Below are 12,900 nucleotides of genomic sequence, written 5' to 3' on the forward strand. Positions count from 1 at the left end.
CGTTCCTGGAGGCCGGAGATCTGATGCATGCTGCCCAGACCTGCTCCTACTGGAGGATACTGGCCGAGGATAACCTGCTGTGGAGGGAGAAGTGTAGGGAGGAGGGTACGCACACACACACACACACACACACACACACACACACACACACACACACACACACACACACACACACACACACAGAGAGAGGACACACACACACACAGAGAGGACACACACAGAGAGGACACACACACAGAGAGGACACACACAGAGAGGACACACACACACAGAGAGGACACACACACACAGAGAGGACACACACACACACAGAGAGGACACACACACACAGAGAGGACACACACACACACAGAGAGGACACACACACACACAGAGAGGACACACACAGGGAGGACACACACACACACACACACAGAGAGGACACACACACACAGAGAGAGGACACACACACACACAGAGAGGACACACACACAGAGGACACACACACACACACACAGAGAGGACACACACACACACACACAGAGAGGACACACACACACACAGAGAGGACACACACACACACAGAGAGGACACACACACACACAGAGAGGTCACACACACACACAGAGAGAGGCACACACACACACACACAGAGAGGACACACACACACACACAGAGAGGACACACACACACACAGAGAGGACACACACAGGGAGGACACACACACACACACACACAGAGGACACACACACACAGAGAGAGGACACACACACACAGAGAGAGGACACACACACACACACAGAGAGGACACACACACACAGAGAGGACACACACAGAGAGGACACACACACAGAGGACACACATACTAGAGAATGACTGATATGGATTTATTAGGGCCGATACTGATTTCTGGGGGTCAAGATGGCCTATATTTCAGGCTGATATTCAATATCATTACATTTGAAAATATTGATGACATCATGTCATGACGTCATTACACATGTCCCAGATACTGTGTTCATTAATGCATAGATTTTAAAATCAGACAACATAATGGTAACATAATGGTAACATAATGGTAATAATGGAAACATAATGGAAACATAATGGTAATAATGGAAACATAATGGAAACATAATGGTAATAATGGTAACACAATGGTAACATAATGGTAATAATGGTAATAATGGAAACATAATGGAAACATAATGGTAACAATGGTAACATAATGGTAATATGGTAACATAATGGTAACATAATGGAAACATAATGGTGATAATGGAAACATAATGGTAACATAATGGTAATAATGGAAACATAATGGTAACATAATGGTAATAATGGAAACATAATGGTAGCATAATGGAAACATAATGGTAATAATGGAAACATAATGGTAACATAATGGTAATAATGGTAACATAATGGTAATAATGGTAACATAATGGTATCATAATGGTAATAATGGTAACATAATGGTAATAATGGTAATAATGGAAACATAATGGTAACATAATGGAAACATAATGGTAACATAATGGTAATAATGGAAACATAATGCTAATAATGGAAACATAATGGTAACATAATGGAAACATAATGGTAATAATGGAAACATAATGGTAACATAATGGTAATAATGGAAACATAATGGTAACATAATGGAAACATAATGGTAACATAATGGTAACATAATGGAAACATAATGGTAACATAATGGAAACATAATGCTAATAATGGAAACATAATGCTAATAATGGAAACATAATGGTAACATAATGGAAACATAATGGTAATAATGGTGCCATAATGGTAATAATGGAAACATAACGGTAACATAATGGTAATAATGGAAACATAATGGTAACATAATGGAAATAATGGAAACATAACGGAAACATAACGGTAACATAATGGTAATAATGGTAACATAATGGTAACATAATGGTAACATAATTGTAACATAATGGTAACATAATGGTAACATAATGGCAATAATGGAAACATAATGGTGCCATAATGGTAATAATGGAAACATAACGGTAACATAATGATAATAATGGAAACATAATGGTAACATAATGGTAACATAATGGTAATAATGGAAACATAATGGTAACATAATGGTAATGATGGAAACATAATGGTAGCATAATGGTAACATAATGGTAACATAATGGTAACATAATGGTAATAATGGAAACATAATGGTTGCGGCATAATGGTAATAATGGAAACATAATGCTAATAATGGAAACATAATGGTAACATAATGGAAACATAATGGTAATAATGGTGCCATAATGGTAATAATGGAAACATAACGGTAACATAATGGTAATAATGGAAACATAATGGTAACATAATGGAAATAATGGAAACATAACGGAAACATAACGGTAACATAATGGTAATAATGGTAACATAATGGTAACATAATGGTAACATAATGGTAACATAATTGTAACACAATGGTAACATAATGGTAACATAATGGCAATAATGGAAACATAATGGTGCCATAATGGTAATAATGGAAACATAACGGTAACATAATGATAATAATGGAAACATAATGGTAACATAATGGTAATAATGGAAACATAATGGTAACATAATGGTAATGATGGAAACATAATGGTAGCATAATGGAAACATAATGGTAACATAATGGTAACATAATGGTAATAATGGAAACATAATGGTGCCATAATGGTAATAATGGAAACATAACGGTAACATAATGGTAATAATGGAAACATAATAGCAACATAATGGTAGCATAATGGCAATAATGGAAACATAATGGTGCCATAATGGTGCCATAATGGTAACATAATGGTACCATAATGGTATAATGATAATGGAAACATAATGGAAACATAATGGAAACATAATGGTAACATAATGGTAACATAATGGTAATAATGGAAACATAATGGTAACATAATGGAAACATAATGGTAACATAATGGTAACATAATGGAAACATAATGGTAGCATAATGGAAACATAATGCTAATAATGGAAACATAATGCTAATAATGGAAACATAATGGAAACATAACGGTAACATAATGGTAATAATGGTAACATAATGGTAACATAATGGTAACATAATGGTAACATAATGGTAACATAATGGTAACATAATGGTAATAATGGAAACATAATGGTGCCATAATGGTAATAATGGAAACATAACGGTAACATAATGGTAATAATGGAAACATAATGGTAACATAATGGTAACATAATGGCAATAATGGAAACATAATGGTGCCATAATGGTGCCATAATGGTAACATAATGGTAACATAATGGTAATAATGGAAACATAATGGAAACATAATGGAAACATAATGGTAACATAATGGTAACATAATGGTAATAATGGAAACATAATGGTAACATAATGGAAACATATTGGTAACATAATGGTAACATAATGGAAACATAATGGTAACATAATGGTAACATAATGGTAATAATGGAAACATAATGGTAACATAATGGAAACATAATGGAAACATAATGGTAACATAATGGTAACATAATGGTAACATAATGGAAACATAATGGTAACATAATGGTAACATAATGGTAATAATGGAAACATAATGGAAACATAATGGTAACATAATGGTAATAATGGAAACATAATGGTAACATAATGGTAATAATGGAAACATAATGGAAACATAATGGTAACATAATGGTAATAATGGAAACATAATGGAAACATAATGGTAACATAATGGTAATAATGGAAACATAATGGTAATAATGGTAACATAATGGAAACATAATGGTAATAATGGTAACATAATGGAAACATAATGGAAACATAATGGAAACATAATGGAAACATAATGGTAACATAATGGTAACATAATGGTAATAATGGAAACATAATGGAAACATAATGGTAACATAATGGTAATAATGGAAACATAATGGAAACATAATGGTAACATAATGGAAACATAATGGAAACATAATGGTAACATAATGGAAACATAATGGTAACATAATGGTAATCATGTTATTAGAATGATACATCTCTTGATAAACTGGGTAAATGGAGAGGGTCTATTCACAATACAGGGGAATGCATATTCAATAGGACTGGGCATAGGCCTATTCACAATACAGGTGAATGCATATTCAATAGGACTGGGCATAGGCCTATTCACAATACAGGTGAATGCATATTCAATAGGACTGGGCATAGGCCTATTCACAATACAGGTGAATGCATATTCAATAGGACTGGGCATAGGCCTATTCACAATACAGGTGAATGCATATTCAATAGGACTGGGCATAGGCCTATTCACAATACAGGTGAATGCATATTCAATAGGACTGTGTCATGCATTGAGTTATTGAGGTTACTTTGGCTGATCAGTGGAGCTGTGGTGCTACAGTGTTGACATCGGAGGGATCGAGTGTAGGTTTTTTGAGAAGGGGTGCAACTCTCGCTCTCTTGAAGACGGAAGGGACATAGCCAGCGGTCAAGGATGAGTTGATGAGCGAGGTGAGGTAAGGGAGAAGGTCTCCGGAGATTGTCTGGAGAAGAGAGGAGAGGAGGGGATGGGGTCAAGCGGGCAGGTTGTTGGGCGGCCGGCCATCACAAGATTTCATCTGGAGAGAGAGGGGAGAAAGAAGTCAAAGCATATGGCTGATCAGTGGAGTCTATGGTGCTATGATGAAACAATCTGTTTCCCTTCCATGTGGGACTGATATTAACCTACTGATCAACAACGTTTACATAGAAGCTTCACTCCAGCAGGTCACGCCTGTATGGAAGGACGTCATATATGCACTGCTGTTAGTTTGACAATATAAAATAACATCTGTTCAATGCAGATGGATCCAACGCAACGTCAGGATTTGTGATCACGGATGCTTATGAAATTATTTTTCTTTCATTTTCCATGATCAGAAAAAAGTATTTTGTTCAGCTGTCAGGACACATCTCTAAACCACTCAGCTGTCAGGACTCCTCTCTAAACCACTCAGCTGTCAGGACTCATCTCTAAACCACTCAGCTGTCAGGACTCATCTCTAAACCACTCAGCTGTCAGGACTCATCTCTAAACCACTCAGCTGTCAGGACTCATCTCTAAACCACTCAGCTGTCAGGACTCATCTCTAAAACCACTCAGCTGTCAGGACTCATCTCTAAACCACTCAGCTGTCAGGACTCATCTCTAAACCACTCAGCTGTCAGGACTCATCTCTAAACCACTCAGCTGTCAGGACTCATCTCTAAACCACTCAGCTGTCAGGACTCATCTCTAAACCACTCAGCTGTCAGGACTCATCTCTAAACCACTCAGCTGTCAGGACTCATCTCTAAACCACTCAGCTGTCAGGACTCATCTCTAAACCACTCAGCTGTCAGGACTCATCTCTAAACCACTCAGCTGTCAGGACTCATCTCTAAACCACTCAGCTGTCAGGACTCCTCTCTAAACCACTCAGCTGTCAGGACTCCTCTCTAAACCACTCAGCTGTCAGGACTCATCTCTAAACCACTCAGCTGTCAGGACTCATCTCTAAACCACTCAGCTGTCAGGACACATCTCTAAACCACTCAGCTGTCAGGACTCATCTCTAAACCACTCAGCTGTCAGGACTCATCTCTAAACCACTGTCAGGACTCATCTCTAAACCACTCAGCTGTCAGGACTCATCTCTAAACCACTCAGCTGTCAGGACTCATCTCTAAACCACTCAGCTGTCAGGACTCATCTCTAAACCACTCAGCTGTCAGGACTCATCTCTAAACCACTCAGCTGTCAGGACTCATCTCTAAACCACTCAGCTGTCAGGACTCATCTCTAAACCACTCAGCTGTCAGGACTCATCTCTAAACCACTCAGCTGTCAGGACTCATCTCTAAACCACTCAGCTGTCAGGACTCATCTCTAAACCACTCAGCTGTCAGGACTCATCTCTAAACCACTCAGCTGTCAGGACTCATCTCTAAACCACTCAGCTGTCAGGACGAAATTCTAAACAACTCAATTGTCTAGTTGAGCAATCTGTGAAGAAATGGGCGGGTTGTAACTTGATCCTACTGCTATGATTGGCTAGAGCGAGGCTGTAACTCCGCTCCCTTTCACATCTCCTCACATCTCTCTCCATCGCCCACATCACTTGATGTTAACTGCTACTATGACAACTAGCTCAATGGCGATGTCATTTGATACCAGCCATAAATGAAGTGAGAACACACACACACACACACACACACACACACGCGTGCGCTGATCTACAGCTTTTTTGGTCCATAAACATGCAGGAAGATTCTTACGTAGCTAAACCTATTGCCAACCTTTTAGTCAGGCATTTTGAAACACGTCCTTCTTTCTCTATTACAACAATCATCTAATCCTTCTATCGACTGTCAATTTACGGATACGATTGCTGCTGGTCAGATCAGCACACCAGTAAATAGCTAATGTTACACCGCAAGTCAGATGGCCCTAGAGTATGTGGACAACTACAAATACCTAGGTGTCTGGTTAGACTGTAAACTCTCCTTCCAGACTCACATTAAGCATCTCCAATCAAAAGTTAAATCTAGAATCGGCTTCCTATTTCGCAACAAAGCCTCCTTCACTCATGCTGCCAAACATGCCCTCGTAAAACTGACTATCCTGCCGATCCTTGACTTCGGTGATGTCATTTACAAAATAGCCTCCAACACTCTACTCAGCAAATTGGATGTAGTCTATCACAGTGCCATCCGTTTTGTCACCAAAGCCCCATATACTACCCACCACTGTGACCTGTACACTCTCGTTGGCTGGCCCTCACTACATATTCGTCGCCAAACCCACTGGCTCCAGGTCATCTATAAATCACTGCTAGGCAAATTCCTGACTTATCTTAGTTCACTGGTCACCATAGCAACACCCACCCGTAGTATGCGCTCCAGCAGGTATATCTCACTGGTCATCCCCAAACCCAACACCTCCTTTGGCCGCCATTCCTTCCAGTTCTCTGCTGCCAATGACTGGAACGAACTGCAAAAATCTCTGAAGCTGGAGACTCTTATCTCCCTCACTAACTTTAAGCATCAGTTGTCAGAGCACCTTACCGATCACTGCACCTGTACACAGCCCATCTGAAATTAGCCCGCCCAACTACCTCATCCCCATATTGTTATTTATTTTGCTCATTTGCACCCCAGTATCTCTATTTATATATATATATTTTTTTTTATATACATCATCTCTTGCACATCTATCATTCCAGTGTTAATACTAAATTGTAATTATTTTGCACTATGGCCTATTTATTGCCTTACCTCCATAACTTACTACATTTGCACACACTGTATATATATTTTATGTTGTATTTTTGACTTTGTTTTGTTTACCCCATATGTAACTCTGTGTTGTTGTTTTTATCGCACTGCTTTGCTTTATCTTGCCCAGGTCGCAGTTGTAAATGAGAACTTGTTCTCAACTGGTTTACCTGGTTAAATAGAAAATAGAGGTTTTATGTCAGTAATAATGTTATTTAACCCTGTGTATAGAGGTTTTATGTCAGTAGTAATGTTATTTAACCCTGTGTATAGAGGTTTTATGTCAGTAGTAATGTTATTTAACCCTGTGTATAGAGGTTTTATGTCAGTAATGTTATTTAACCCTGTGTATAGAGGTTTTATGTCAGTAATAATGTTATTTAACCCTGTGTATAGAGGTTTTATGTCAGTAATGTTATTTAACCCTGTGTATAGAGGTTTTATGTCAGTAATAATGTTATTTAACCCTGTGTATAGAGGTTTTATGTCAGTAGTAATGTTATTTAACCCTGTGTATAGAGGTTTTATGTCAGTAATGTTATTTAACCCTGTGTATAGAGGTTTTATGTCAGTAATAATGTTATTTAACCCTGTGTATAGAGGTTTTATGTCAGTAATAATGTTATTTAACCCTGTGTATAGAGGTTGTATGTCAGTAAGGTTATTTAACCCTGTGTATAGAGGTTTTATGTCAGTAATAATGTTATTTAACCCTGTGTAACCAGGTATAGAAGAACCCCTGGTTGTGAAGAGGAGGGAGACTCTAAAACCTGGGTTTCTCCACTCACCCTGGAAGAGGGCCTACGTACAACAACACCACATAGAGAGCAACTGGAGGACTGGAGATATCACCTCACCTAAGGTACCGTATAACACATAGAGAGGACTGGAGATATCACCTCACCTAAGGTACCGTATAACATATAGAGAGGACTGGAGATATCACCTCACCTAAGGTACTGTATAACACATAGAGAGGACTGGAGATATCACCTCACCTAAGGTACCGTATAACATATAGAGAGGACTGGAGATATCACCTCACCTAAGGTACTGGATAACATATAGAGAGGACTGGAGGACTGGAGATATCACCTCACCTAAGGTACCGTATAACACATAGAGAGGACTGGAGATATCACCTCACCTAAGGTACTGGATAACATATAGAGAGCTGAGGACTGGAGATATCACCTCACCTAAGGTACTGTATAACACATAGAGAGGACGGAGGACTGGAGATATCACCTCACCTAAGGTACTGTATAACACATAGAAGAGGAGGACTGGAGATACCTCACCTAAGGTACTGGATAACATATAGAGAGGACTGGAGATATCACCTCACCTAAGGTACTGTATAACATATAGAGAGGACTGGAGGACTGGAGATATCACCTCACCTAAGGTACTGTATAACACATAGAGAGGACTGGAGGACTGGAGATATCACCTCACCTAAGGTACTGTATAACACATAGAGAGGACTGGAGACGAGAGTTATAACACGCTACCACCTAAGGTACTGTATAACACATAGAGAGGACTGGAGATATCACCTCACCTAAGGTACTGACTGTATAACACATAGAGAGGACTGGAGGACTGGAGATATCACCTCACCTAAGGTACTGTATAACACATAGAGAGGACTGGAGATATCACCTCACCTAAGGTACTGTATAACACATAGAGAGGACTGGAGATATCACCTCACCTAAGGTACTGTATAACACATAGAGAGGACTGGAGATATCACCTCACCTAAGGTACTGGATAACACATAGAGAGGACTGGAGATATCACCTCACCTAAGGTACTGGATAACATATAGAGAGGACTGGAGATATCACCTCACCTAAGGTACTGTATAACACATAGAGAGGACTGGAGGACTGGAGATATCACCTCACCTAAGGTACTACAGTGCATTCTGAAAAGTATTCAGACCCCTTCCCTTTTTCCACATTTTGTTACGTTACAGCCTTATTATAAAATTTATAAAATTCAATCTACACACAATACCCCATAATGACTAAGCAACGTTTTTGCAAATCTATTAAAAATAAAAACATAAATACCTTATTTACATAAGTATTCAGACCCTTTGCTATGGACTTGAAATTGAGCTCAGGTGCATCCTGTTTCCATTGATCATCCTTGAGATGTTTCTACAACTTGATTGAAGTCCACCTGTGGTAAATTCAATTGATTGAACATGATTTGGAAAGGCACACACCTGTCTATATAATGTCCAACAGTTGACAGTGCATGTTAGAGCAAAAACCAAGCCATGAGGTTGAAGGAATTGTCAGAAGAGCTCCGAGACAGGATTAGGTCGAGGCACAGATCTGGGGAAGGGTACAAAACAATTTCTGCAGCATTGAAGGTCCCCAAGAACACAGTGGCCTCCATCATTCTTAAATGGAAGAAGTTTGGAACCACCAAGACTCTTCCTAGAACTGGCCGCCCGGCCAAACTGAGCAATCGGGGGAGAAGGACCTTGGTCAGGGAGGTGACCAAGAACCCAATGGTCACTCTGACACCGCTCCAAAGTTCCTCTGTGGAGATGGGAGAAACCTTCCAGAAGGACAACCATCTCTGCAGCACTCCACCAATCAGGCCTTTATGGTAGAGTGGCCAGAGGGAAGCCACTCCTCGGTAAAAGGCAAATGACAGCCCGCTTGGAGTTTGCCAAAAGGCACCTAAAGGACTCTCAGACCATGAGAAACAAGATTCTCTGGTCTGATGAAACCAAGATTGAACTCTTTGGCCTGAATGCCAAGCGTCACATCTGGAGGAAACCTGGCACCATCCCTACGGTGAAGCATGGTGGTGGCAGCATCATGCTGTGGGGATGTTTTTCAGCTGCAGGGACTGGGAGACTAGTCAGGATCAAGGGAAAGATGAACGGAGCAAAGTACAGAGAGATCCTTGATGAAAACCTACTCCAGAGCGCTCAGGATCTCAGACTGGGGTGAAGGTTCACCTTCCAACAGGACAACGACCCTAAGTACACAGTCAAGACAACGCAGGAGTGGCTTCGGGACAAGTCTCTGAATGTCCTTGAGTGGCCCAGACTTGAACCCGATGGAACATCTCTGGAGAGACCTGAAAATAGCTGTGCAGCGATGCTCCCCATCCAACCTGACAGAGTTTGAGAGGATCTGCAGAGAAGAACGGGAGAAACTCCCCAAATACAGGTGTGCCAAGCTTTTGCGTTATACCCAAGAAGACTCGGCTGTAATCGCTGCCAAAGGTGCTTCATCAAAGTACTGAGTAAAGGGTCTGAATATTTACACTACCAGTCAAAGGTTTGGACACTTATTCTATGTTTTTTCTTTATTTTCACTATTTTCTACATTGTAGAATAATAGTGAAGACATCAAAACTATGAAATAACACAGATGGAATCATGTAGTAACCAAAAAAAGTATTAAACAAATCAAAATATATTTTAGATTTTTCAAATTAGCCACCCTTTGCCTTGATGAAAGCTTTGCACACTCTTGGCATTCTCTCAACCAGCTTCAACTGGAATGCTTTTCCAACAGTCTTGAAGGAGTTCCCACATATGCTGAGCACTTGTTGGCTGCTTTTCCTTGACTCTGCTGTCCAACTCATCCCAAACCATCTCAATTTGGTTGAGGTCGGGGGATTGTGGAGGTCAGGTCATCTGATGCAGCACTCCATCACTCTCCTTCTTGGTAATATAGCCCTTACACAGCCTGGAGGTGTGTTGGGTCGTTGTCCTGTTGAAAAACAAATGATAGTCCCACTAAACCCAAACCACATGGGATGGCGTATCGCTGCAGAATGCTGTGGTAGCCATGCTGGTTAAGTGTGCCTTGAATTCTAAATACATCACAGACAGTGTCACCAGCAAAGCACCCCCACACCATAACATCTCCTCCTCCATGCTTTACGGTGGGAAATACACATGCGGAGATCATCCGTTCACCTACTCTGCGTCTCACAAAGACACAGCGGTTGGAACCAAAAATCTCAAATTTGGATTCATCAGTCCAAAGGACAGATTTCCATCGATCTAATGTCCATTGCTCGTGTTTCTTGGCCCAAGCAAGTCTCTTCTTCTTATTGGTGTCCTTTAGTAGTGGTTTCTTTGCAGCAATTCGACCATGAAGGCCTGATTCACACAGTCCCTTCTGAACAGTCGATGTTGAGATGTCTGTTACTTGAACTCCGTGAAACATTTATTTGGGCTGCATTTTCTGAGGCTGGTAACTCTAATGAACTTATCCTCTGCAACTGAGGTAACTCTGGGTCTTCCTTTCCTGTGGCTGTCCTCATGAGAGCAAGTTTCATCATAGCGTTTGATGGTTTTTGTGACTGCACTTGAAGAAACTTTCAAAGTTCTTGAAATGTTCTGTATTGACTGACATTCATGTCTTAAAGTAATTATGGACTGTCGTTTCTCTTTGTTTATTTGAGCTGTTCTTGCCATAATATGGACTTGGTCTTTTACCAAATAGGGCCATCTTCTGTATATCCCCCCTACCTTGTCACATCACAACTGATTTGCTCAAACGCATTAAGAAGGAAAGAATTTCCACAAATAAACTTATAACAATGCACACCTGTTAATTGAAATGCATTCCAGGTGACTACCTCATGAAGCTGGTTGAGAGAATGCCAAGAGTGTGCAAAGCTGTCATGAAGGCAAAGGGTGGCTACTTTAAAGAATCTCAAATATAACATATACAGTGAGGGAAAAAAGTATTTGATCCCCTGCTGATTTTGTACGTTTGCCCACTGACAAAGACATGATCAGTCTATCATTTTAATGGTAGGTTTATTTGAACAGTGAGAGGCAGAATAACAACAAAAAAATCCAGAAAAAAGCATGTCAAAAAATGTTATAAATTGATTTGCATTTTAATTAGGGAAATAAGTATTTGACCCCCTCTCAATCAGAAAGATTTCTGGCTCCCAGGAGTCTTTTATACAGGTTACAGGTAATGAGCTGAGATTAGGAGCACACTCTTAAAGGGAGTGCTCCTAATCTCAGCGTGTTACCTGTATAAACGACACCTGTCCACAGAAGCAATCAATCAATCAGATTCCAAACTCTCCACCATGGCCAAGACCAAAGAGCTCTCCAAGGATGTCAGGGACAAGATTGTAGACCTACACAAGGCTGGAATGGGCTACAAGACCATCGCCAAATAGCTTGGTGAGAAGGTGACAACAGTTGGTGCGATTATTTGCAAATGGAAGAAACACAAAATGGAACACAAATGGAAGAAACACCTGGGGCTCCATGCAAGATCTCACCTTGTGGAGTTGCAATGATCATGAGAACGGTGAGGAATCAGCCCAGAACTACACGGGAGGATCTTGTCAATGATCTCAAGGCAGCTGGGACCATAGTCACCAAGAAAACAATTGGTAACACACTACGCCTTGAAGGACTGAAATCCTGCAGCGCCCGCAAGGTCCCCCTGCTCAAGAAAGCATATTTACAGGCCCGTCTGAAGTTTGCCAATGAACATCTGAATGATTCAGAGGAGAACTGGGTGAAAGTGTTGTGGTCAGATGAGACCAAAATCGAGCTCTTTGGCATCAACTCAACTCGC

General features: G+C 40.3%; 1 protein-coding gene across 1 annotated transcript in view; it reads left to right on the forward strand.

The window, feature by feature from the left end:
- Positions 1 to 12,900, forward strand: part of LOC121571063 (F-box/WD repeat-containing protein 7-like) — a 48,622-nt gene that overhangs the window by 2,693 nt on the left and 33,029 nt on the right. Inside the window, exons 4-5 of the mRNA XM_041882307.2 lie at positions 1 to 105; positions 8,029 to 8,165. The exon at positions 1 to 105 is cut by the window's left edge and continues 19 nt beyond it. Of these exons, the coding sequence (XP_041738241.1) occupies positions 1 to 105; positions 8,029 to 8,165 (242 nt within the window). The remainder of the gene's footprint in view (positions 106 to 8,028; positions 8,166 to 12,900) is intronic.

The sequence above is a fragment of the Coregonus clupeaformis genome, unplaced genomic scaffold (genome assembly GCF_020615455.1).
Source record: "Coregonus clupeaformis isolate EN_2021a unplaced genomic scaffold, ASM2061545v1 scaf0059, whole genome shotgun sequence".
Lineage (NCBI taxonomy): Eukaryota > Metazoa > Chordata > Actinopteri > Salmoniformes > Salmonidae > Coregonus > Coregonus clupeaformis.